We start from the raw sequence: 26,130 nt of genomic DNA on the forward strand, positions 1-26,130 counted from the left end.
AGCATGAGAGGACCCTGGGAACGATGTTGATCAAGAAAAATAAATCCTGTTTGAAATGATTAAATATCTGATGACATTGAGGTTACGTTCCCAGACAAAATGTGCATAAATTTTGTTTGGCATGCAACCGGGCAAAAAAGTGGCTGGCTGGAGTCGATTAAGTTAGCGATAATTTTAGCAACCCACTCGAACTCACAGTATAACTTGAGTAATATAAAAATTACTGTTACATTGAGCCCAAGAAAGAAAGGAAAGTTGAAAAATTGTAGGATGTGAGTGTAAACAAATGATTGCGTGAGGTATTGAAATTAATTCATTTACAGTGCAAGCGGCGCCAAACGCGAAATTTACATAAAGTAACCCCCCACGCTATTGTTTTGACGGCTTGACAAAGATCAACACTTTTCCAGTCGTTTCTAGATATCAGACACAAAAGGGACAATGTTTCCTTTGCTTGTCGGAATAGTACTATCGTTTTGTGAGCTGTCCAACTCCGTACCAAGTGAGTAAACATTTTTTAGTAAAGTAGAATAATATCTCGCCTTAAAACTCTTTGACTTTAAAGCGAGTTCCTTGCGTCTCAGCATTTAAAATATTCGCTATCGAGCTCTCTGCAGCTGACGAGGGTAAACAGTTTTAGGATTCGAATATTCTCTCGAGAATATTCCTGTAACCAATATCACCAACAAGTAACTTACTGATTATAACGACTCTACCGGGTCGCAGCAACCAAAAATGTCGATTTTGCAGTGATTTTAACCACATAATTTTATTTATTGGAGTTGAAATGAAACTCTCACTTATAAAATATTCTTAAGAAGCACATTTGCTGGCTTGGTTTGAAAAAACAAGGCAAAAAGCGATAGCATCAGGGAAAGTTGAGTACAGTAAGAGAAGTAGGGCCAGTTAAAATTTGTTAAGCAGTTGAAAAGATTGCTCACCTTTTCCGAACTCGGGAATTGTAAAATGATCTCGCTATATAGTTGAAGGACTTCTGTACCCTATAGCGAAAGGACTTTTAGCCGATCGGGGTCATTCCTTTAAAGCCGATTTAGGTAAATTATAGAATCCGATACAACCAAATTTGAGACGGCGATTCGATCCGAGAAAAAGCATCAAAGCTGTCTGGGTAAGATATTTTTAAAAACAGATAGCTTAATTATACAGCCGATCAACAGACTGTCACAAATCCAATGCCAAATCGGCGACAACATTATTACAATGACTGCAATTAATCTTTGTCATTCGTAATGGGAAAATTGAAACGATTCACATACATGTTGTTCGAGTCACATACATGTTGTTGTTCCTTTAAAAAGTCACTCCAAAATAGACTCCTTGGTTCCGCACCATTTTCCGCATGTGAAAAAAAAAATAGTCGTTTTGATTTAGTTCTCTTTTCTGTTTATTTAAATCTTTAAGTTTTTTTCTCGCGTGAGACATCGTACGAGATTGAGACGGAATAAAGTTGAGCGATTTAGTTACCACTGAGTTCCATTGACCTTTGAATCTTTTGGCAACCTTGGACACGTACATGTAAATTGTGTTTCTCTCAGTCTTGACCGATGTCTCTACAATAAATTATTGAATAGCGTTTTTAATTATAGGTTTAGCATGCACATTTTGCAACAGTGTAATCTTTGGAGCCAACATGCTGCGATTCGACACGCGAGCAAACAGTAGGAAAACAACAAGACATCTGAGATGCCTAAATACCTTGTGAATCTTGTAAAGAATATTTGTAAAACAATAGCGAAAATCTCAAATGATGATAACTAAATATTTACTCGCTTTGGCTTCCGTTATCAAAAGTTTGAATTGGCCCGAGTTTGAACAAAAATTTCCTGGGTATTTCAAATTCATAAAATGAAAATTAGTCTATTAATAACAAATAATAACAAACTTGAGCGGGATGGTGACCACAAACTTTGTAAATTGTGGATTTGTCTGTCCGACTAAAGCGGTGAAAGAATTTTTGTGATGAGCTTATCGTACAGATGCCTCACATTTCCTGAATAGAACGTTCCTAACGGCAAGGCTAGAACGCGTTGCAATTTTTTTGTTATATTTTTGGAAAGCCACTCTTTATAAAGGAGGACCTAAGGTTTTGCGGTTGGGCCAATTTTTTAGATCGGTTTTTTCGGTTTTTGAACAAAATTCGGTTTTGAGTTTTTCAAGCCCAATCAGTTTGCACTTTTTCCTTTTTTTCGGCGTTTGGTTTTTGATTCTTTGTCGAGAAAAAAAAAAAATTCCGAGAAAAATTTTAGAGACAGAATATTTTACTCAGAGCTTTAAACCCACGTACAATGCGAAGGCAGGTTCTTTATTCAAAAAGCTTTCAGTTTGGCGAAATTCTCACCAACTCTGTTTTCCCAACATACTTAAAGGTCATAAAATATTTAGACGCTAGGAGCCCAAGGGTTTTGCAAAGGTGATCATAAAATAAGCATTTCCTATTGATCTGAATGCGACGGAATTGCAGTCGATTTTCATTCAACTGATAATCTTTTGGTTTAATTCTATATCTAAAGTGCAGCAAGAAAAACTGTCTTTTTCTCACAAATTCTTAATGAATCAACAAGACATTCTTTCAGCGTGTGATTTTATGACAATTTTCGTTGGGAAGTCAACTGACGAATCAAAGTGTCGCTCAGTAGCTTTATTAGCGTTAGCATCTAATGTTCGCAATTATCTATAAAATCGTTAAAAGGAAACATAAACAGGCTAGCTTCACCCACTCAATTGACCATATGCAAAATTTTCCTTTTGTTTTTATAGCAGTTAATTGGGAGGGCGCCTTCATCATGTGCATCCTGAGTAATTTTTTTACACAACAAAACGCCGGCCCAGCCCAGCCGGCTCCAGCTACCATTAAAGATTTGATGGAAATTTATACAAACGAAAATTTTGTATAAGCGCACATACGCTGCTTTCGAAAAGATTTAACGAAAATTGTAAATCTGGGTATTAAAACGTTGCGGATAACTCGAAAGCATGTGGCTGATGAAAAAATGATAAGGCCCCAGATTAACACTTAATCCTTTTAGTGCTTTTTTGACTTTTGGGGTGTTTTTTTTTGGGACTAACATGCTTGGTGTAAGTAGTCATTAGACTTTAAATAGAAGTTAACCTGTGTGCCTCTGCTTTCAGTAATCTTCTCTCCGGGTCATCCATATTTCTAGATTTTTGTTTAGATCCAATAACATTTTTCTTTCTCTCTGGGTAGACATGTCGCTGTTGTTCTTTCTTTTGTTTGTTTTGTTTTGTTTTTATTTGTTTTTGTTTTTGTTTTGTGTTTTCAACCCTCAGCGTAAATTATTTCCATAGACACCCCAGAAGTAAAAGCAATTTTCAAATTCCTCTCTCACTGTAAATAGATTATGGACCACTCGTTATTTTCGGCCTTGGGAGGGGGGATGGAAGATTTCTAGGGGGGGGGGGGGAATCATTAGGTTTTCAGAGTAAAACAAAAAGGAGGTCGGTCATTGCCAACAGAGTATGGAAGAGGGACTATAAAAAAAAAATTGAGCGCCAGTTAAGTGCCAATAAGGGAGGATCAGGAATCATAAGAATATTTGAAAGCCTTATTGAGGATCCGGGGATTGGATTGTGATACAACCGACATTCCCTTCCCCCCCCCCCCCCCCACCTCCACCCATTGATAAATAATCAGGGTCCTTTCTTTAGACTTGCTTAAAAATAAGATTACTTCCACACTAACACGTTTATTTTCTCACCCAACGTTTCATCAGCTAACGATCCATGCATTACGTACAAAGTGCTTCAAGACTCTGCTCGTTCTCAGTTCAACCGCCTCTCTGGCTTACAGGAAGGAAAGTGCGACAGAAAGTTAGTTCCAGGTTGGTACAGGTTTAAAGGCGGAGCTGGGACAAAGATGCCAGAGTCTTGCGTCAAGCCACTCCAATGCAGTACCCATTCCCCTGGCTGGTACGACGGGCCCCATCCAGCGAACGTTGGGGGAATTTCATCCGGAAGAGTTTGTTTCAGTTGGATGGGTGTTTGTTGCCAATGGTCCAGCCCTGCAAAAGTGAGGCGGTGCAATGGTTTTTATGTGTATAGGCTGTCGCCGACTAGCCATTGCGCTCTACTGCACTGTGGAAACGGTACTGCAGGTAGGAAAAACGCAAGAGGCTGGGGACTAGCCGTTGTTTGTCGTCTGTGGGGGGGGGGGGTGGTTGGGAGATCACACGGGGAACGGAAGAGGGATCTGTCTTCTCTAACAGGGTTTTGGGTGGGGAGGGGACTATTGAAAATCGACTTCCAATTGACTGCCAATGAGAGAGTTCTTCAGAATACTTCACAGCCTATGAAGAGAGGGGATCAAGTTAATTTTAATGTTACGTAACCAAAATAATGACTTTAAACCTGTAAACCAAACAAGTTTAAATACGAAAATGTCGTTTTCTCAAATAATCTGTCGCGTGCGGCTGACCTCATTTACAAAAAGGCGGGTATCGTCAATTCAGAAATGGAAACTCATTTGATATTGAACATTTCCACTATCAATATCCTCCAATAAGTAGCCATCTATTCCATAATTTCCAAGGGCCATTCCAAGATAGGACACACCGCTACAACACAAGGCTGCTTTTCCTTTGCCAAAGGAGGCTTAAAGCCTTAGAGTAACGCCCATCCACTCTAAAAATACTTAATCTTATTTTTACAAATCCTTACATGAAGGACTTAGGTTCCAAATCATCAATTTTAAAACGAAGATGGAAAGTTACTGTTCCAAATTGATTCTGTTGTTACTCATTAATCTTCAGTGTCGACTGTGGAACCTACAACTTTGCCGTCTCTCGTAAGTACAACAACAAAACCAGGTAAATATTCCGTTCTTTAATGCTAATAAAATGTAAGTTTTGCCAAGCAAAACAAAAATATTGTTTTCACAATTAGCGTGAATCAAGAAGACTGGATACACGATTTGCAAAAGAAAAAGTGTATTGAATTTCGCTATTTCTCTTTAGGTAAAGCTAAAAGAACTGTTTTGGAATTATGCTTAATCATTATGTATTGACAAAATTTGTCACCATTATTTATAATGCATCGTCTTGAATAATGTTGAACTACTCTGAGGTGCATCCTCCCCCACCCTCCCCCCCCCCCCCTTCCCGCCCGAGAAAAAAAGTGAAGTGACAGGCAGAATAACATAACGGAAATAGTGAGGAAAGTTATTGAGTCAACCTCATTAATCTTCAGAGTCGACTGTAGAACCTACAACTCTGCCGTCGCTCGTAAGCACAACAACAAAACCAGGTAAATATTCCGTTCTATAATGCTAATAAAATGTAAGTTTTGCCAAGGAACACAAAAATATTGTTTTTGCCATTCGCGTGAATCAAGAAGACTGGATACACGATTTGCAAAAAAAAGAAGAGTATCGAATTTCGCTATTTCTCTTTAGGTAAAGCTAAAAGAACTGTTTTGGAATTATGCTTAATCAATATGTATTGACAACATTTGTCACCATTATTCATAATGCATCGTCTTAAATAATGTGGAACTGCTCTGAGGTGCATCCTCCCCCACCCGCCCCGCCCCGCCCCCCTTCCCGCCCGAGAAAAAAAGTGAAGTGACAGGCAGAATAACATAACGGAAATAGTGAGGAAAGTTATTGAGTCAACCTCATTAATCTTCAGAGTCGAGTGTGGAACCTACAACTCTGCCGTTGCTCGTAAGTACAACAACAAAACCAGGTAAATATTCCGTTCTTTAATGCTAATAAAATGTATGTTTTTACTCCTATGAGTGACCAAGAGAGAATTTCTCCTAACAGTATCAATACAATATCAAGCATAGAAGTGATGAGAATAAAAAAAATATCAGTTAGGAGATTATTAGTCCATCCAATACCAAATTCTCCAAATTGATATTATAAGAATTGTGTGGCAGACAGTTAAGAGAATTACTAATGAGATCTTGGGAGTTAAAGGGTTAACACCTCAACATCAGTATATATATTCTTTACCTTTTCCTCTGTGCATTTCTTCTGATACTGACACGGAGAATTCGTTTAAAACTCAAAAGCTTATTTTGTTTAAAAGATCGTTTCCCATTTTTTCATTCATGGTCTCATGATGTTTGATTCAGCAGGAATAAAGCAAATTTCACTTGCGTGTCCAAACTAATCTGCTAATTTGCTTTTATCAGAAGCCAAACAAAAACCAGTCAGCTCGGCTTGGTCGCCCGCGTTTTCCTGCGCTTTTGGTAGACCGCTTATTTTTACTATCAGTCCTCATTGGCTAACGATGACGCGAACCTTTGTAATGATTGGCTGTTGTGATTACTCTGGTTTTGTTTTTAGGGTAGTCAGTAGTCCAATTTATAGTTGCGAGAGTGGTTGCCAGGCCTCTTAATAGGAGTCAGGCTACGTTTGACCTAGTTATAATACAAATGTTGCCGCTTTTCGAAAGTAAATTACTTTGTTATCATGCTCACTAGATAAACTGGTCTCTATCACGACAAGGTCAGCTTCAGCCTCACTCCAAATTAAAGGCTTGGCAACTAACTATACAACTGTAAAATGGCCCATTGAAAAACTACTCCAGTGTAAGGAAAATTAGATAGTAGTCACTCGCAAGCTTAAGGGTTAAAAAAAGAGAGATGTTCAGGCACCGCCAATATCATTACGTTATCAGGTGACGACTTTACCATTGACGTGAAGTGCGACAGAGACCAAATCAAAGTCATGTTACACATCAAATCTCACCTCAACTACGATCCAGAAACCGTCCACCTCAACGACGCATCTTGCAAACCTTCCTTCCAAAACAGCAGCCACATATTTATCAAATCAACGCTCGAAGGATGTGGAATGATATGGAATGTCTCGCAAGACGGTAAAATGCTTATTTATCGCAACGCTATAACAGCCCTTGTGAAGGGCCGAGGCTCCTTGGGTTTGCATGCGTCACGTGACCACCTGGCCGTGTTTGAATTCCAATGTCGTTACCAGAAGACAGCGTTGTTATCCGTAATCTCATTCAGTCCGTCGGAAATATTGGTGATCAGTGATATACGTAAGTATTAGAAAGACTAAGTAGAAGCTATCACGATTGCATCTTCTGGCCAAATTTCCATCGAAAATTTGCTTCCATCGCCTATGAGGACATCGCGAGTGTTCAATGGGGTTTTGCACAACTCTGATGGTGTTCAACCACCCCCTCTCTCCCCTCTCTTTCTCTTATCTCTGTCTTCCACATTCCCATGACCCCGTCAGAGTGAGCAGAGTTGATTTCCAAATGGAATGTCAAAAATTGGCCATCGCGGTTTCCTCTCTCAGCGACCTCGCATTGTGTCTTTGCTTGTGACCGAAGGAAATGCACACTTGAAGTTATAAAACAAACGTGCGGGGCCACTTTTCTGCGCAATAAATCTTTCATTTTCCCTCCTTCTCTGTCATCGTCCAGAATTCCAAATTGTCATTTTTCAATTCAGTGTTAAACGTAATCCAGAATTACTTCTTAACTCGCTCTGATTGGCCTGGAAAACTTGCGCTATCTTCTCAACCAATCTGATGCCAGAGTCTAACCCAACGACGTTTGCCACGCCTTCCACTGTCTACTTGTAATTCGCTTTGAGTTTTCATTTCCCCATGGAAAGCTAGTACATTGCATAACCATGATAATAATAAACCATGAGACTCGATCGAAACGCCATCTAACTTTACAGTAGTATAGCTGCTTCAGAAAGAAAAGATTAATTACTATTCCGAGTTTCGTTCCATCTCACAGAGTCGTTTGGAAATTTCACGTTCGAGATGAACCTATTCAAAACCGGAGATTTCCGTGAGCATTACACAGAATACCCTGTTGGACCAGTAGACGTAGGAACAGACATTTTTCTTCAGGTGGCAGTGAAATCAAATGATACTGGAGTTATTGTGTTTGTGGATGAGTGCAAGGCGACAGCCACACCTAATTATGATGATGAGATGCAGTTCGTTTTCTTAGAGGATGGGTAAGTTAAGAAGAAATATTCGAAAGACGTCGCCATTAAAGCGTAAATATGAACTTTCTGTTGATCACTCCTCTTCTTTCATCTCCCTGCGAACAAGTACGAGCGACAAGAAATGAAATTCCTTGACTCAAACATTTTTTTTCTTGGCGTTGCTGTTTTTTGTGTGCTCGTCACTGACCGCTTACTGAGTTGTTTTCAAAATGGAGTTGTTCATATACTCCATATAGATATTGTAGAATGTAACCTTGTTACCAGGGGTTTTCTCTTTAAATTGGGAGAAGCTCTGGGGGAGAGAATGTATTTCTGAAGACACTTTTCAACGTTAGAATCTCAACCGAATTATTTAGTTAATTTTTAAAGAAACTTTTTAGAACAGGGGGAATGCTACTCCTCAAAGAGACTCGTAAGTGGATTATGCAGCCCCGAATGGTAAATGTACCCGAGCACCACTTTAATGAGCGACGGACCAGTTAAGGGAGTACCTAGATATAAACAACTGTGATTTGAAGCCACTTCGGTTCGTGTATTGACGGAACTTTCATCACATTACAGGTGTCCCAAGGACAACAATCTTCGCTATAACTACACCTTGTCATCTGTTCAGCGTTTCATCATGGGTGCGTTTCACTTCCGCCCCGTTAAGTCAGAAGAAATCTTCCTCCATTGTTTAGTGTTGGCCTGTCTTCATTCTGATGAGTCTTCGCGCTGCGCGAAAGGATGTCCGTTCGAAAAGAGGAAAAGGCGAGACACGAAAGAAAAAGTTGAACAACATCTGGCTGTGGGGCCCATAATTGTTTCTTCCTCCCAACCAAAAGAGCCTTCAGGTAGAGCTGATTGCTTTGATTAAGAGCAGAACCTGGTGAAATTTCGGCTCCATATTTGCAATACAATTTAGGAATTTCTTTTTCGATAAATGGCCGTTTTATCGTTTGTTTCACGATATAGAGTGAAGCTATCAGTTGTACTGATTACGCCGTTATGAATTCTATAGTGCACTTTTCGTCAGGCGACGAAGTCCACGGTTCACGTGCCATTAATCATAACATCTTGGCTTGCTGTTATTGGTGTGTTTGTTTGTTCGTTCATCGATTCTTGCATTTGACAGCTGATTTTCTTACCAACCTGTCCGTTGGTTCATTCGTTCATTCTCTCATTTATTCATTCAGGCAGTCATTCAATCATTTATCCTTGCATTTACGCATTCATTGACGCATGCATGCACATATTCATTCATCGTTCATCTACTCATTGATTTATTCTTTTCTTGAAATTCATGTACACATCTACTAATTCATTCATTCAACGCTTCCTTCGTACGCGAATTCATTTCTATAATCATGTATCAACCTGGATTTTCTAAATTTGGTTGTTTTGGCTGCGGTGATGAGACCGTTGCCAAAAGTTGACGAAAGAATTGGCTTTCCCCAAGGCTTTTTCACTTGTTCCCCCAAGAGAAACTTACAAGATGCTTTCTTTCGATAGTTTGATTAAGTGACGTGTTCATTCAGCGAGTTCAGCATTAGTTCATGACTCACTTGTCTTGGATTGCCTTGCAGTGTCATTCTCACCTAAAGACGACACCACCACCATAGCCGTAGTGGCAGGAGTTCTCGGCTTCGCCGCCCTTTTTCTTGTGGTAGCCGTGGTAATTATTCTTTGCAAGCCCCACAGGACACCCAACGTGACTGGAGCGACCATTACTCTACTAGTACGAAGCAATGATCCAGGACCGAGCTGAAATGGAATCCAATGAATTTATAATTTTCTCGGATTCGGTCCTCGATCCTCCCGTTAAGTTCCTTCCGGGAAGTACCGGTGCATTTTTCGAAAAGTGGCTGATAATCAAGACTAAATTTAGAGCACTGCAGTAAAACGTTGGGCATGCGCAAAGGATCAATTTTTCAATCAGGATCAATTTCCCGCGCAAAATTTCTAAGGAAAACAATACGCCCAAAACATTGACAAATAATCAAAACAATTGAACGTTCATGGACTCAAAGAGAGAAAAATAGAACTCATAAATTTTTTAACAAGTGCGTTATTGATTTAGCATTTTGTTTTAAGCTTTATCGAAAGAATGATACGGTCGAAGAAAATTACCAATTCTCTTGTACGGTCTTAAACACTGCTTCTTACTGGCTCGTGTTGTTGCTTATAACTCGCGTAAATTTTGTGCTTATCGTGATTTTTACGGACTGAAAGAAAGCAACTTAGCTATTATAACGTTCATACATGCATAGACGAACCAATTTGTTATGATTTGGTTTCTAAATTTCTAATTCCAACTTTTGCCCAGTTTTTTAGGTATCGTAACGAGAGAGACTTTATAGTGTGTTTTGTGGACTGCATTGGAGAAGAAATGTTTCGTAAGCGTTTTTCATAGGCACTTGACACCTTACTGTATGTAAATAGGACAAAAAACCAACATTTTGGGGGTTTTCGTAATGGTCAAATTTCAAAATAGGTAGAAGTTATATGGGGCATGATTTCTAATAACAAAAAATATGTTAAGAAATCAAAGAAATATATCAATAGCATTTATTATAAAATTCTCCGTCCATCAAGCTGCTTTGTGTCCGCACAAGAATTGCGAGTGCTCATCACTCATTGTTTCATTGGGCAACAAATAAACGCGTAAACAAATTTGACCTTATTTTGATTATTTTTTCTGGTAAATTGCAATTACAACGAAACCGGGAAGGATAGAACCGGAATTTCTTACAGATGCTTCAATCTAGGTGTAACTGTCTCTTCTTTCCGTTGAGAAAGTAATTTCGATTTTTTGTCACCTTATACGGTGTCTATGGTATTTACCAACAGCCGTATTATAACTATGTGGATCAATTAAAAAATGCCACTCAAATCATGATTTACCATAGCTATGGTATTTTGCCGTCGTTTTGTTTGAGGGCTGTTATAATGAAGGAGTTTGAAGGGGTTTGGGTTCGTCGTTGAGTGATGCTCTACGACCTCCAGGTGAAACACCAGACGTCGAACTTAAGCTCCTTCAAAACCACCCATAATAACAATTCGAAGCACTGAGGATAACAAAACACCTTAGGTGAGGAGATTGAGTCTTCCAAGACGTTATTTCATGAATATTATTTTGGATGAGTGGATAAGCAGTATGGTAAATTCCGAATATTCACTGCAAAATGTACTGAGTAGGGAGACAGATTATAGCGGAGCTCGCAGAACGAAGCCCCATACCATTTTAATCTGGTAGTAACTGAACGATCGAAATCCTCAATACATAGATGAACAGTAACGGTAATATTTTGACTTAATCATTTTCCCTCCAAATCAAATTTTCATGGGCTTTTTTTCTTTGCGATTCGGCGACGGTTTTGGTTAAAACTTACTTCTCAAAGAGAGAAAACCTAATCTTTTGTAGGACTTGAAACAGTGGAGAACTTTATAATCTTTTAGTACTTTTTCATATTAATAATATCAATTTTAGTCTGGAAGGTTTCTCATCGGATCAGCTCGCCTTTAAGTTTCGTTTATAAAGAAAATTGCTATCAGTATTTACTGCGAGTGCTGGTTAATAAGAGAAGTCCACTGAATTCCTCCCTAGCTCTTTGACAGCAATACTCATGGGGACATTTGACGCCTTTAAAAAACAGGAAAATTTATAGTTGGGAAAAAATTTATTAACTACATATCATTTGTAATCTCTTGCTATATAATCAATCAAAAATTTAAAGTTTTTGAACGTTCCAATGGAAAGATAAACATCGGGTTTTTTTTTAAATTTAGTAAAGTTAATTCTGCTGAGATATTTTGATGGTGAAAGTTGTCAAACTTTATTGTTCCTTTAGAAGAAAAAGATGAGACAAAGCAAACGAAGATCTGCTAAAAAAGTCACTTGAATATCATTTTCCTTTTACCATGCAATATCAGGGTATTTCGGTCCTTGCACAATATTTAAAATATTGACACGAAAATCCCAATTAACACGTCAACTGGTTGTGGTTTATTCACACTGGAACATATTTTTGTCCACCGAAGTATTTTTTCCCGTTAAAGCTAGGGACGAGATTCTCGATAACTTTTTCAATACAAAACGTTAGGAATATCAAATAATCTCATTAGAAACGACCTCTATTGAAAGCAAAGCATATTTGCGACGCGAGAAGTAAGAACAAAGATGCTTCCAGACACAAACACATGAATACAACACTTTTACAGATAACGCTTTCTAGAGGAAAAGTGCGAAACCACAAGAAAAAGGTGGAAGGATAACATAGAAAATCTCTTTTTAAATTACTTCACACATACCAAATAGCTTAAATATTTTAAAACTCTCCAATACAATAGACCAATCTTGTTTCTTTCTGCGTCGTGTAGCTACAACTCTCTTTACAGCTGTTTGAACCGTTTTGTCGACAGAAGTATATCTTCTATGTGAATTACTCTTATGGCGAACAAACGTGCGCTTCAGTTGATCAGGCGCATTTGGTTTTGGTTGATTCAAGGGTTAAAGAGAAAAAGTTGAGTAGTCACTATTCAAAAACAACAATAATTGATATTCTTCCTTTTCTTATGCATAGGCAAGTTTGTAATCCAAGAGGAGTCGTGTAAAGGAACTTAATCGCTATCACCAACTTAGAGCGAATTTTGTTATTCAAGTTGTATTCCTGTTCCTCTGTTACCTCGGTCAGGATGGACGAGGCACCAGAATCAGGACAATTTATTGGCATTGAGGCCGATTTCAATTCGGAGCTGCCCAATGACGAAGACTGGGACACAGACTTGGAAGATTCATGCCCAGAGAAAATCAGCAATATTTCTCAAGAGCAGATATACTTAGCAGCTTGTAAAAAGCTGGGAGTACCTCCTGCATCAAACTTCATTAAACAAATGGGAAGTAGTAAAGTTGACCTTCGACATTATGGTCTCCTAGATCAGGGGTTGCTCGCAGTCTGCCATGCTCTAAACCGAAACATAACAGTGACCACGTTAAATCTTCATGACAACGGAATAACCAAAACAGGTGCTCAAGGCCTTGCATCTCTTCATGAGGAGAACTGCTTTCTAACTGACCTTGACATTTCTGGAAATGATATCGGTGTCGAAGGTAGCCAAGCTATGGAGCGTATGCTTAAGAACACTTCTTCACTTAGACAGCTACACGTTTCAAACATTTGCAGAAATGGTGGCCATATTCTTCCTCTCCTAGAGGGACTCAAAGAAAATTATTATTTGAAAGTTCTTGACTTGAGCCATAATTGCCTAAACGATGAAGGAGCTGCTACTTTAGGCTCAATATTGTGCGAGACAAGTTCACTAGAATTTCTTAATGTGCGATGGAATAACATAACCGCCCAAGGGGCAGCGGATCTCATAAATGGCCTTCGAGATTGTTACACTTTGAAGGAGCTCGACTTTTCTTGGAATAGCTTGTCTGGGGTAGGAGCACAAGCCTTGAGAGTTGCACTCGAGGCAAATGAGTCACTGCTGCATCTGGATGTTACCAACACGTCAATTCGGCTGCCTGAGGCAAAGATCATCGCGAAGGGCTTGAAAAGAAACAAGACTCTCCAGGTGCTGTGCATTGGAAATAATCCGTACTTGAGTAAGGGTGTGCATGCGCTCTTAAAAGCAATTCGCCGAAATCACGAGAGTGCCCTCGAAGAGCTTCATCTACAGGGGATGGCTCTTGACAGAGATTGTCATAAAGAGCTGGAAGATGTGATCCAAAAGAGGCCCAACTTTAACTGCACCTGGCAAATAAGTATCCAGGGAGGTCAAGCTAGGGACCTTATGAGCCCAGAAAAAGCCTCGCCATAGGATGTATTTGTGCGCTTCGCCCGCAACAGTGGACTGCGAATGATGGACATGTTCAAAGAGCTTTCTGGTAAGCGCGACACGATTGTGGAAGAGGATTTTATCGCAGGCCTGAAGAAAATGAACATTAGCATGACAAAGGCTGATTTAAAGACTGTGTTTTCCATTCTGGATGTCAATAGAGACGGAAAGTTACAGTTCCATGAATTTCCCAACCTTGTCGCCCTAAAGCTGCATGAACAGACTCTCGAACGAACAAAATTGCATATTTAAGAAGGACAAGATATAAATCAAATGCTTTCATTAAGAGTTACAATCGAGCCAAAAGCACTCAATAACCAAAATTTCTTAGGTATAAGTCTCCGCTCATCGCATTTGTCGTTAATTCACACCACTGTACTTTGAATCAAGTAAGCACAACCCAAAGATTTGGAGGCTAATACAAATTACAGCCACCAAACGCACGAAATCGTAAAAATATTGCTTAGGATAAACTCTTGCGTTCCGAATAAAGACATGGGATTACTTTTCTTTCCGTCTCAGAATAAGGCAGTTAAACAAATTATTCCCTCCTTAATTTGAAAAATTGCAATCTGCTCCAGAGATGTTTCAGGAAAATTGGAAGAACATGATGCAATATCATTAGATCATTTTGTTTTAGATGACAGTTTTTTTCTCCTTCCACGGGTGATATTATGCACGATGTCACCTTAGTTGTTCGTTAGCTGGAAAATGGTATAACTATTACAATGTGCTTAATCTTTGTTTCGTTTTAAAAACACAATATTTCCCTTGACTTTCCCATGAATCCGAGGGGGAAAACAACACTTCTACCAAATTTCTTCTCAAATGTCTTATCCTTGTGGTTATTTTAAGTGTTAAAAGTAAAACTGAAAGAAAAGACACTTCACCTTTTCCCGTGGCTAGATCAATAGCAATTAAAGACAAGCATAAATATATTTGCTTTTTAATAAAACGGGTAAATGCATAATTACATCGGCATTCAAAATTGTATCTTCTTCTAATGAGCGCATTCAGGGGTCTACAGAAGATGCAACTGCTACTCACAATTCTCTGTCATTGAACATGAATTTGGCGCGACATCCCTCAAATGCGGTTTACATGGGAGTGAAACTGAGAAGATATAGCTACTGAAACCTTTTAGCATTAGTGGAATATAGAACTTTAAATTCAATATCAAACAATGCTATTTAACAAAGTAAGACAAATCTTATTAGATGGGCAGCTCGAAATTGACCCTCATTTTCACGCTACGGGCAAGTTCAACAATATTGGAAAGGCGGACAACCTGGAAACAAACGGACGAAGACGCCAATAATTAGCGATTTGCATCATATTGACTTTCACAAACACTATAAGTTGCAATTTCCTGTTGCCGTATCACGAAGCTCAGTAAAATCATTGTAAAGTAGTGCTCTTCTCTTAATGTTTAAAGTGAAGACTCTTACCATTTCAGCAGCTTCTTCAAGGTCATCACAGGCGATAATTCTTAACCCACTAGCAGCAATGAGAGCCTTCGCGTCATCCACTCGAGTTCCTGCCGAGTAAACACAAATAGGACACATCTAGATCTCATCAGAAGAGGTTTTTCAATTATTAAATATATAGGTTCAGTAAATTAGACCTGTGAAAACATAAAAGTGTAGTTACGGACACCTCTTCTACTTCTGAAGGATGAGACGTGATGAAAAAGGCGTACAAAACGTTATTTTGGTTTCCCCACCAAAATGCTTTCAATAAGACCTGGCACCCGCCGGAGCTCCGGCGGGTATTCTGTTGTGAATCGCCGGGTATACTATGGAAGCTTTCAAGCAAAATCACGAAGTGAGACCCAAAACGCCTCGAGATCTTGTAGAGTTCTTTCAGTCGACTTTTACCGTTATAAAAGAGTTTTGATAAAAATGATTGACATTGTCTCATCCTATGTTCCAGCATACATTTCATACGTTTCCAGCAAGAATAAATTTTGAGTTTCCAAGAACATAGATCTTCTGACTCAAATTTCGGTAACCAGTCACCATATGTCCTTTCAAAGGACTTTTTGTGTGAAACTCAGTGAGCAGGCTTGCATGTCAGCACATGGAAGATTTTGATCAGAAATAAAACGATCAGTATAAAGGAGACGAAAATTTGATGAACATCTACGGAAGTTTAACACCGAAACTCTGATTCTCTAAAATTCTCCGGCGGGTGCTTTACCGAGGTAGCCACCTTCTTCAAATCTTATTGAAAGCACTGCCGCCATCACTTTTTAATCACTGGACAACAAAGACAAATGGAATAAGCTGGAAAGGTGCACCCAAATTAGAATGCAACCATAGCAACTTCATCACGGTTCGACGTAGACTCGTGGCAAGGTTGCGGTCTCCCACACCAACAGGAGATTATAGATTCGTCCCCAATCTTCTAGCTAACTTGGACCAAGAAACAAATGAAGGAAAGCCTACTAACGTATAGATCAATATGCATTCCTAGATATTAACTTTCAGTTAAAGAAGATCACTGCAGACAGTACCTTGCAATCGTACGACAATAGGAATATTCAGTTCCAGTTGTCTCGCTGCAGCAATAATTCCTTCCGCTATGACGTCACAGCGCATTATACCACCAAAGATGTTTACAAGAGTTGCGTGGACCTAAATAAAATCCATCCAAAAGATCAATTGGTTACTATAATTTCCAGCTTAAGGGGTACCCTAAACAAATTCGTTGTAAGGGGTGTAAGGTTTAAAAACAACACGGTAATATCGGGTTTCAAACTCCATCGTTCAACGCGCTTAACTCAACTGATAATCGTAGAAAACCTGTCATCACAGTGGAAACAAAACCTATTCTGGGTTTTTAGATCACCGTTATAATGAAAACACAAAACATTATGACTGAATAATCGCTTTTTACCATTTTGCGATGGTCTCACTATAGAAGCTACTGGTGAACAAGCAGGTCATGTAATAGTACCTTTTTGTCGTCACTGATGATCTTGAATGCTGCCATAACCTGCTGTATTGTTGCACCACCGCCAACGTCCAAAAAGTTTGCGGGCTCACCACCATGTAGTTTGATTATGTCCATAGTCGCCATAGCTAAACCGGCGCCATTCACTAGTGAAAGAGTTCACGTTATTTAAATGAAACATCGTTTGATCGCCATAATTATTTATAAATGATACCGTATTTACTCTCTTTGACGTCGCCCTCGAAAGAACGCGGCGTTCATTCAGATGAAACGTCTCTTATTCGCGCGTAAAAACAAACAAAACAAGTACGGTAAAACTACATGTTGGTATTTACACCACTGTTGCACATATCGCACGCCACTCAGTTACGATTCTATCTCAGCCGAAAAGCGAGAAGTTAGACCTTAAAAAAAGTTTTTATTTTGCATAGTGCCCACAATTGAGTTACCATAATTCTTGTCAGTATTATAAGAAGGCTTTGAAATAAAAGCTACCGATGAATAAACACCGTACAACCACGACATAACGCTAGTACTCCAGGTTAATATTGTAATTCAAAATCTTAAATCCTCGAATCTGATTGGCTGATCACGCGCCTCTAACGGGCAAAACGGACCTTGGTACGGAGTTATTTTCCGCACCATTCGCGGCTCGGCTGAAAAAAGTAAACCCACGGAAAAGAAACAAATATACGTTGCTTACTGGTCTAGTTCGGTCCATATGGTTTAAAATTGTGCCCTTGGTCTTGAGTACGGCCGTACTCAGGATCTGGGGCACAGCTTTGACCTCCCACCCAGTAAATAAGAAAAAGCTGTAACTTACCCAGACATCCAATACTTCCGTCAAGTCCAATGTAGTTCAGATTTGCTTTTCCTGCTTCTACTTCCCTCTCGTCTTCTTGCGACCAATCTTTCAGTTGAAACACTTCTGGTTGTCGAAATTCAGCATTGTCATCAAAAAGCACTTTGGCATCCATACATACAACTGAAACAGAGAATCCTTCATCAAATACAAATTTTACCTCATTTGCTGCCCCTAAATGAGTATTTCAAGCGAGAAAAAAAACGAGCTTAAAGTTTTATTCCAACTGGAATTTCACTCAGGTACAAATGCACTCTAAAGGAAAAAAGGTATTTCCCAGAAAATGAGTGTCTTTTACAGGTTATTTAAAAAAGTCTTCATTTTAGTGTTTGTAAGTCAAACCACTCCAGTTTAACCCTCTCATTGCCATGATCTCACAAGTAATTCTCCTTACTGTCTGCAATACAATTCTTTATTTATTAGTTTAGAGAATTTGGTATTGGATCAACCAACAATCCTCTACTTGATATTTTTCTTCATTCTCATCAATTTTCAGCTTGATATTGTATCGATATGGTAAGGAGTAATTCTCTCTTGATCACTAACAGGAGTGGTTTACAAATTATGGGCCATTGGGGTATTTATCCTGCTTTGTAAATATTGAGGAGATCAGCATGAGTGCAGAAGAAAATCAAAAACAGAAGGCTAAAACAAAATGTCTCGGCCACACTGCAGCTTGTTAAATTTACAATATTTGTTTGTGACATATTTAACCCTTTCATTCTCTAGATTTCCATAGTAAACCTGCTTACTGTCTGCCATGTAATTCTTATGATGTTAGCTCAGAGAATTTGGTAAATCGAATCAACTTATAATCTCCTTATTGATATATTTTCTTATTCTCATCACTTGTCTGCTTGATATAGTCTTGGTATTGTAAGGAGAAATTCTTTCTTGGTCAATCTTTGGATTTGAAGGGTTAAAGATCATGTGATACCCTATTATAGCCTAGAGGACATCAGAATAAGAAAAAACAAGATAAATAACTTTAAAAATGCTTGCAATGCCCACAAGAGGTTGCCCTTAAGAGCAAGCTCCTCCTTTAAGTGACTACATGAGGAAGGGTGGAGAATTTTGGGAAAATGGCTGGTTTTCTGGTGTGATTCTAACAGAGTGAGGCTGCAGAGAAAGGTTCCAGTTAGTTTGATGGATACTAACCTCTTCCTAGTACATCTTCACTCATGGGGTTTATTTCAATTAGTGTGGCATCCTTTTCAATAAACAGATCATAAAGTCGCACAATGAAATCAGCAGCCTGATCTGCACAGCTTTCACTAAAACCCATCTTTTTGGCAAACTCCAGAGCATCAGACTTTGACAATCCTGGGGAAAAATTGTTAAGAACCACATAATTATTTAAAACCCTGCCAAGGCAGTCCAGTATAATGTAAAAAAAATTTAGTTTATTATAAGGTAAGGTAAAATTTTAAAATAGTTTGATATGTAATTAACCCTTTAACTCCCATGATCTGATTGTTAATTCTCCCCCCTTGCTGCTACACATTTCCATGTGCATCAGTTTTAAGAATTTGGTATTACTTCTACCAGATACAATTGAGTATTCTCATTACCTGCTTGCTGGATGGTGGAGAGATATTGTTGGGAGAAGGTACATGTGAATCACTTCAGGGAGTTAAAGGGTTAACTTCGTTCTGGACAAATAAATTATCGTAATCCTTTGACAAAAGAAAAACTACACACCACCCTAATTACTTCCAGTTTAGCCCATTCAACTCGCATCTCAGCAAACATTTGACCAAAATTCTTCACAAACATGAGAAACACAATGTGGTTTGATTTTTCCCAATCTTGAGAGTTCATAATAAATAATTTTTTTTTCGGTGAGTAAGCACTTTTCTTACGAGTTTCATGATATTCCTTAATTACTTTCATGTTATTCTGCAGCAGTACATGTAATGTTTGATATAATTTTGACATAATATTATAATTATATGATGCAAACCTTGCACAATATCCACTCCAAATTTAATGATGGCTTCTGGAGACTCCTTAGCAACCTGTTCAATGTCAACTCCTCCTTGCTGGCTACCAACCAGAACAGGTCCCTGCATACAAGGAAGAAGATAAAATAATTATAGTGCCAGTGGTGAAAGAGAAAAATCAAATTTTTTAATGAAGAAACGAAGAAAGAAAAAAATGAAAAAAAAAGAAGAAAGAATTTAATTAAACAACAAACAAGGAAATGAATGAAACAATAAACAAAGACAGCATGAATGAAAAATTGATGATGAAACAAAAGCACATGTGAGGTAATCGATAGACTAAATTCAGAATCTACTGTTTGTGGCGTCTCACAAGTTTATTTGACTCACAGACATCACACTCTAAACATACCACACAATCCTAATAAACTAAAGTTTTCCCACTGACGCCATGATAATAACATCAAAATAAAAACATAGCACTTAATTTCAAGAAACATTTAGAGTACCTTAAATGCTCTCTCTAAGGCAATGGCAAAGTAGTATTCCCTTCTCGCATAAAGTCTTTCACAAATATAAACCTGCAATTTAGATTAATCTTTTAAAAAATGTTCTTGAATTAAACAAAGGCAGAGATAAACCACAACAATGTGCTTAGAAATGTTGGGTTCTATGGCAACATTTCCTATCTTACTGCTACAAGAATAACTAGATTTACCAGTTTACTGGTCAAAATGGTTGTTACAGTTGAACCTAGATGTTAACAAGATTTGCAAGTTGTTTTGCTTGCCACTGTAACACATTATTGTTTCTTTATAGGTGATGTTAAGTGAACAACATTATTTTAAAAGCAATTTATACTGTAACAAAATATTTGCTCACATCATTGCATATTCGACCCTGCTCTCCAGTCTGTTTTGTAAAGAGCTTTTTACCAAGCATCCTTGATGCCATTTCTTTAGCTTCATCTGGCCTGTTAAAAAATTACACCTACTAGATGAGTACATTGTGTGGTGGCATCTTAGTGAAGAGCATTGATCTAAAAAAACTAGGCCAAGAATAAAAACAACAAAGTACAGTGTGTTTAACAATTTTCAAAACTTACGAGAACACAATCCTTACACCACCCTTGAGCCCTCCTTCGAATGTTCCTTTTCCACGGCCACCAGCCAAGACTTGTGCCTTGACTACCAGATCAGAGTCACTTTCAATACCTGGAAGCAGACATTAGCACATTTTCATATACAAGCAGTTTTTGGAAAATAACCAAGATGCAAGTTCAGAAGTGAAGTTAAAACCTTAAACATGGTTGAAAAGTAATTTTGCACAGGGTTTTTAAGCTTATTAGGAAAAAAGTTTTAAGAAAAATAGGCATGTGGGTTGTTTCTCAGCTGTACTAAATGAATTTTGAGGTTATCTGCAAGACTGGAACAAAAAAATTACATAAACATCCTTGTAATCATGTTATCTGATTGTCCATATGAGTGTGTGTAGTCCATTGTCGAGACTGACGTTTCACCACCTGAGCAGAAGTTATCATCAGAGTCGAGTAAATAGTTGTTGTCAGTAGCATGTACTTGGTCCATTTTGAGTAAACTGATTGGTCCATTTAGCTGTGATGTTATTGACTATAGGACTCAAGTGGCATAAGAATAAAGGGGGTAAGTTTCTATAGAAACTGTGGTGCTACATCAGTGGGAGGGCATAGCAGGTAATTTAGTGTTAACAACAGAGTTGAAAACGTAAATTAGCCACCATAAAGAGTAAAAAAGCTGACGTTTCGAGTGTTAGCCCTTTGTCAGAGCGATGGCATAAGTTCAAGGTCATGATTGGTCAGCTTCTGACCAATCATGACCAACTTATGCCACTTGAATTACTAAATTACACTCAGTTAACTAGCTCTAACTGACCTTTTGTAGAGACAGGACACACCTGTACTAAATAGAAAATTTACCTTTTCTCTTACTACACTAAACTGGCTAAACAAGACGCATTCAAAGACTTCAAGAATAACACCCTTAAAATCTTCAAATGTGAACTATGCATCTACCTGCGTTATCTTTGAAGACCAGCCTTCCTGACATCCTGTCTCCCTGGACTTAATGTAAAATCACAATTGTACAAAACGTTACTAAATCTCCACCAGCAAGGGTAATTTTAACCTTTCAACTCCCAGTAGTTCACCAAAACAGCATATCTCCTAACAATATCGGTATGTTTTCATGCAGAAGGCAACAAAAAGAACACATCAAAGGGCTACTTTCAATTGTTGAACTTGTGGATACACTGTTCAGACTATAATTATTTTCTCTGTTGGGTCACAATTAAGGTTACAAAATAAACTAAATATGTAATTCCCACCCTCCTAAAAAAAGATTAAATTCTTAGCAGGGAATCATCAGTGGTTTAAAAATCTGATTAACAGGGTTCATAACCTTTTTCAGAAACAAATTCCAAGGACTTGTCCAAGACTCAGAGCAATTTTTTCAGGACTCCAAATTTCACCTTAAACCCTTTCCTTTCTAGATTAATTAAAAAAAAATTTATAAATCTCTTTTTTTCTTAATCAATTTTATTTACAGTCTACATATAGTACATTTCTTGAAATGTACATATTGTGGATTTTGAAAACTTTATTGCTTGATTTAGGCTAATTTCCAAGATTATCTAGGACCTGAAGTCTTTTTTCAGGACTTTCCAGTCCTAGAACACATCAAAATAAAATTCCAGGACTTTCCTGTTCTCCCAGAACCCATACAAATCCTACCATTATGTGGCACATGCCACCATATAATTGGATGTCATTCCCTTAGAGGTCTGTGCCAATTGTTCAGCTATCATTAATAAGAAGCACCCCTCCCTAAGACTCCCAAGGCTACACTTCAAAATTTGAAAATTGAATCCCCACATTACTTGTTCCAATGCTTAGCATAGTCCATGTGTAATAATATCAACTAAATGATGTTGTTTGATTGAACACTTAATTCTCAAGACTGAAATTATGGGAAATCTGTGGCACATAGAGTGAAGAATAGACTTTTTTGATCTTGGGAGTAAAAGGATTAAACATCAATGTAAACATGACTCAACTGAGCCTCCACAATTGTGGGTTCTGGAAATTAACTTATGATCCACACAGTTTTTGGAGCATATGTTCTAGAACTGGTGAGATAATATGGAGGAAATCTAAACGCTAATCATTTCCTATTTGACTTTTTCTTCATACGTTTTTAAATTTTAACATTTTTTTATGAAAAAATGATCGCAGTTATTTGTGAATATCCGTACCAAGAGCTGTATTGTTCTAAGAGTTTATGATAATATTTGTCTCTGTGATTCAGATCTGTCATTTGATAGTTTTCTTTAGCTAAGACATCTGTACACTACCTACACCGAGTTTAACAGTAGCATACAAGAAGCTTTCGACTGTTTTTAAATTGTAGACACCAATAAAAACAAAGTGAACGATGTGTGTATATTGTACTAGTGAAATTATTCGCTGTAAAAGACACAATATACCCTCATATTCGCGCATTACGTACCCAAAGTAGTCGCTATTTCATAAGCTTGTTCAGGTGTCCTAGCCACACCACCCTGAGGTATAAGAATTCCTGCCTCCTGAAGAAGTTTCATGCTGTAGTGTTCATGTAGCGACAGATTTCTGTTCTGCTGATGCTGACAGCCATTTACACCCAACACCTGCAAGTAAAACAACGATTAATAACAATATGAGGATTCTTCAAGAAATTCGAGAATACTTGCGATTTCATACCCGCGGCAAAAGCCTTGTTTGAGACCGCAAGCCACCAACACATAGCTTCCGAAAACCGTTTAGGGCGGCCGCCATCTTTGTTTTCGTTATGCTGTTGAAGTACGCGTGATCAGACAAGTAACGCCGCGGGGTCAGTGGAAGGCGGGCGTGAATAGAATGTTTGATCCAAAACATGGCGGCACCTCGTCCTCTGAAAAGACCACGCTTGGGGCAGCCTGATGTCTATCCACAAGACAGTAAACAGCGAGAGGTACAATTAAATCGAAATTTAAACGCTAGAACTTCATTTTTGTAGACAACTTAAATATGTTTCTTCGACAGGACGAGCTCACCGAAGAAAATGTCAAAAAGGGATTTAGCTACCAACCGCTTCCATTTAGCTCGGGGACAAATGAGGTTGGTATGATTTGACATTTTGTCGTCACATATGCAGTTGATCGCTTCATAGATGCAAACTTGAATGTATATTTTCCTTCTTCAGTATGGATCAGCAAAGGATATCATGTGTAATGTGCCGCTGTCAAAGGTATTGTAGGTGCTTGTTGAATTAAAGACCTCGCAAATTGCGGTCTTCTCTTTATGATAGATAGTGGCTTCGCAGTTTTATGTAAAGGTATTTAATCGATTTGTCACTGATAAAAAGAACTGATTTTTTTTTCACTTTGTATTCGGATGGATGATAATGATACAAGGCAGTCTTAACCATATCAAGTTACATATTCTAGTCCCATTTTGTGCATTGATGTCGTCGTTCTAATTTATTTTTTGCTCACCTATTTTTATTCCTGTATTATTTTTCAATTCTGGAGATTATCTTAAAAATCAAAGAAAAAAGATTTAAAATGAAGGGAAAAATTTTAACCCTTAGGTATTAACTCTGTATGTTGAACTACTGTTGTACATTGACCTTTTAACTCCCATGAGTGACCAAGACAGAATTTCTCCTTACAATATCAATACAGTGTCAACCAGATAAGTGATAAGAATATAACAAAATATCAATTTGGGGATAATAAGTTGATTCAATACTAAATTCTCTGAACTAACATTATAAGGATTGTGTGGTTGACATTTAGGAGAATTACAAATTTGATCTGGGAGTTAACAGGTTAAGGTATTTTCTAGATATTCTCATCAGCCCTTTTACTCACATTAGGTCTCCATATCCATTCCTGTAACCATCTGGTCTACATTTCTTTTTATTTCAGCTTTGAGAAATTAGCTTTAAATCTGTAACTGTCCCTTGCTGAAATTTCTTTTTTTATTCTCATCACTTTTTGCTTGAAAATGTTTTGATACTGAAAGGAGAAATTTTGTTTTGGTCACTCCATGAAGTGAATGAAGGGTCAATAAAGGAAAAAAGCCATCAGTTTCCCCCTGTTCCCCCTCCTTTGAAGGATTCAGATCTCAGACCTTTAAATCAGATGCTCAACCCACTTAGCGAGTAGTTTCATGTATTAGATGCAGCTATGGTGATTGTGGTGCACACTGCTAAGATCTGGAGTGTTAAATATTTTTTTGATGTTTTAAAGAAAATTTAGGGGTAATGGTAGATTTTGTGAGAAATATATCTCTCCTTGTTTGACAAGTGAGTACAAAATTTACCATATTTCTACAATATCTTAAAATTGTGAAATTGCCCTTTTAATAAACTTTTGGATCATGTGCACTAATTAAGGAACAGAGCACTCATTGGTACAGAGATTACAAAATTCTCAGTCTACAGTACAGAATTCTCTACTACTATTTAAATGGCCTGTGCTTATCTTTATTCAGAAAATTTATTTCATACATACAACACTATCCAATATTTCTTTAACTCAAGAAATTCTTTAATTTATTGTTACACTGTAAAATGATGCAATGTTTGTTGTTTTTCACCATAGTTTGCCCAAAGTTTCAATGCCATATTAGTAGAAAAACAGAAACAGAATACCTTCACATCCCAAGATGGAAGCAAGAGAAAAGCACAGCCAGTCAAAGATAACTTTTTGCCTGTGAGTGAACACACTTTTAACCTTTGATGGTGTGGCAGTCTCCCTAAATAATTCAATCACCTGTTACCACAACTGTAGGTGTGAATGAGGTAGTAGCCCATTGGACTCCAACTGTAATAAGCAATTACTTAAATTGCAGTCCACCTTTGAGGATGGTTTCTGTAGTTTAGAAAGTTTGCAACTGAATCTAAGTAAAACTCTTAAACATGTTTCTAGGTACACATCACTGCTCGCTCTAGGCCATTCATCTCATCATGGTTTCAAGATTTGGCAGGGAATAAACCGCTGACAGTTTTAGCAAAGAAGGTACAGTGTACAGTGTGTGTATAATTATTTTTTATTTGTGTACTTGATTATAAAGGTATTCAATTTATGCACAGTGTGCAGTAGATATACCATGTACTGTACATGTGTCTTTATTGAGGAGAAAATCTTCAGAAATTAAGGAGCAAGGGTATTAAAACCAATTACTAAAGACCAAATTCTTATTGACTGATGTAATATTATCTCTATGGGAATCAATGGTAAATTAAAAATAGTTGGGAGCAAAATCTTGACAAAATTTCAACAGATGATAAATATAGCTGTACACACAGTGAACAGATAATGTGAAGTGTAGACTACAGATAACAAAACATTGTTTACATGGCAAGGATTTACATATAATGTAAAATATCGACTAAATCTTTCTAACTGGGTATGAAACACAGATAAAGATGTAAAGTTCAGACTCTGATTTACAAAGTTGTGTAAATAGATGCATGTATAAAATATTTAAAGCTCAATTTACTTTCAAAGTGAAGTTTT

The 26,130-nt window shown here is 37.8% G+C and overlaps 3 protein-coding genes and 1 pseudogene across 9 annotated transcripts in view; 3 read left to right on the forward strand and 1 right to left on the reverse strand.

Annotated features, from left to right (window-relative positions):
- Positions 1-62: 62 nt before the first annotated feature.
- LOC113676594 (ZP domain-containing protein) lies at positions 63-10,626 on the forward strand. 5 transcript variants are annotated; one of them, XM_089210452.1, is made up of 9 exons: positions 344-502; positions 3,753-4,133; positions 4,788-4,844; positions 5,224-5,280; positions 5,664-5,720; positions 6,663-7,043; positions 7,758-7,983; positions 8,536-8,807; positions 9,540-10,626. In XM_089210452.1, exons 1-9 carry the CDS (start codon positions 442-444, stop codon positions 9,719-9,721), a joined length of 1,674 nt encoding a protein of 557 aa, XP_089066578.1. In that variant the 5' UTR covers positions 344-441; the 3' UTR covers positions 9,722-10,626. The 5 variants fall into 5 exon arrangements, with proteins under 5 accessions (XP_089066581.1, XP_089066579.1, XP_089066578.1 ...); XM_089210455.1 differs by lacking the exons at positions 344-502; positions 5,664-5,720 and adding an exon at positions 63-161; XM_089210453.1 differs by lacking the exon at positions 5,664-5,720 and having other exon boundaries at positions 311-502.
- A 1,588-nt stretch (positions 10,627-12,214) lies between these two features.
- On the forward strand, positions 12,215-14,303 carry LOC113676587 (uncharacterized; annotated as a pseudogene). The gene has a single exon (XR_016187929.1). The product of XR_016187929.1 is annotated as an uncharacterized LOC113676587 (transcript).
- A 421-nt stretch (positions 14,304-14,724) lies between these two features.
- LOC113676588 (succinate--CoA ligase [ADP-forming] subunit beta, mitochondrial) lies at positions 14,725-23,448 on the reverse strand. The gene is made up of 12 exons (XM_027193265.2): positions 23,327-23,448; positions 23,097-23,253; positions 20,660-20,768; positions 20,437-20,527; positions 20,064-20,135; positions 19,575-19,677; positions 18,770-18,934; positions 17,573-17,734; positions 16,753-16,895; positions 16,310-16,430; positions 15,243-15,331; positions 14,725-15,082 (listed from the first exon to the last, which is right to left on the reverse strand). The coding sequence occupies exons 1-12, from the start codon at positions 23,399-23,401 to the stop codon at positions 15,008-15,010; spliced, it is 1,362 nt and encodes a 453-aa protein (XP_027049066.2). The 5' UTR covers positions 23,402-23,448; the 3' UTR covers positions 14,725-15,007.
- The window catches only part of LOC113676581 (mediator of RNA polymerase II transcription subunit 12-like protein), a 32,004-nt gene continuing 29,301 nt past the window's right edge, over positions 23,428-26,130 (forward strand). For both annotated transcript variants that reach the window (XM_027193253.2, XM_027193254.2), the window contains exons 1-5: positions 23,428-23,576; positions 23,648-23,722; positions 23,808-23,852; positions 25,213-25,323; positions 25,540-25,629. In XM_027193253.2, the coding sequence (XP_027049054.2) occupies positions 23,499-23,576; positions 23,648-23,722; positions 23,808-23,852; positions 25,213-25,323; positions 25,540-25,629 (399 nt within the window). In that variant the 5' untranslated portion in view covers positions 23,428-23,498. The remainder of the gene's footprint in view (positions 23,577-23,647; positions 23,723-23,807; positions 23,853-25,212; positions 25,324-25,539; positions 25,630-26,130) is intronic.

The sequence above is a fragment of the Pocillopora damicornis genome, chromosome 6, assembly GCF_964200805.1.
Source record: "Pocillopora damicornis chromosome 6, jaPocDami1.2, whole genome shotgun sequence".
NCBI lineage: Eukaryota > Metazoa > Cnidaria > Anthozoa > Scleractinia > Pocilloporidae > Pocillopora > Pocillopora damicornis.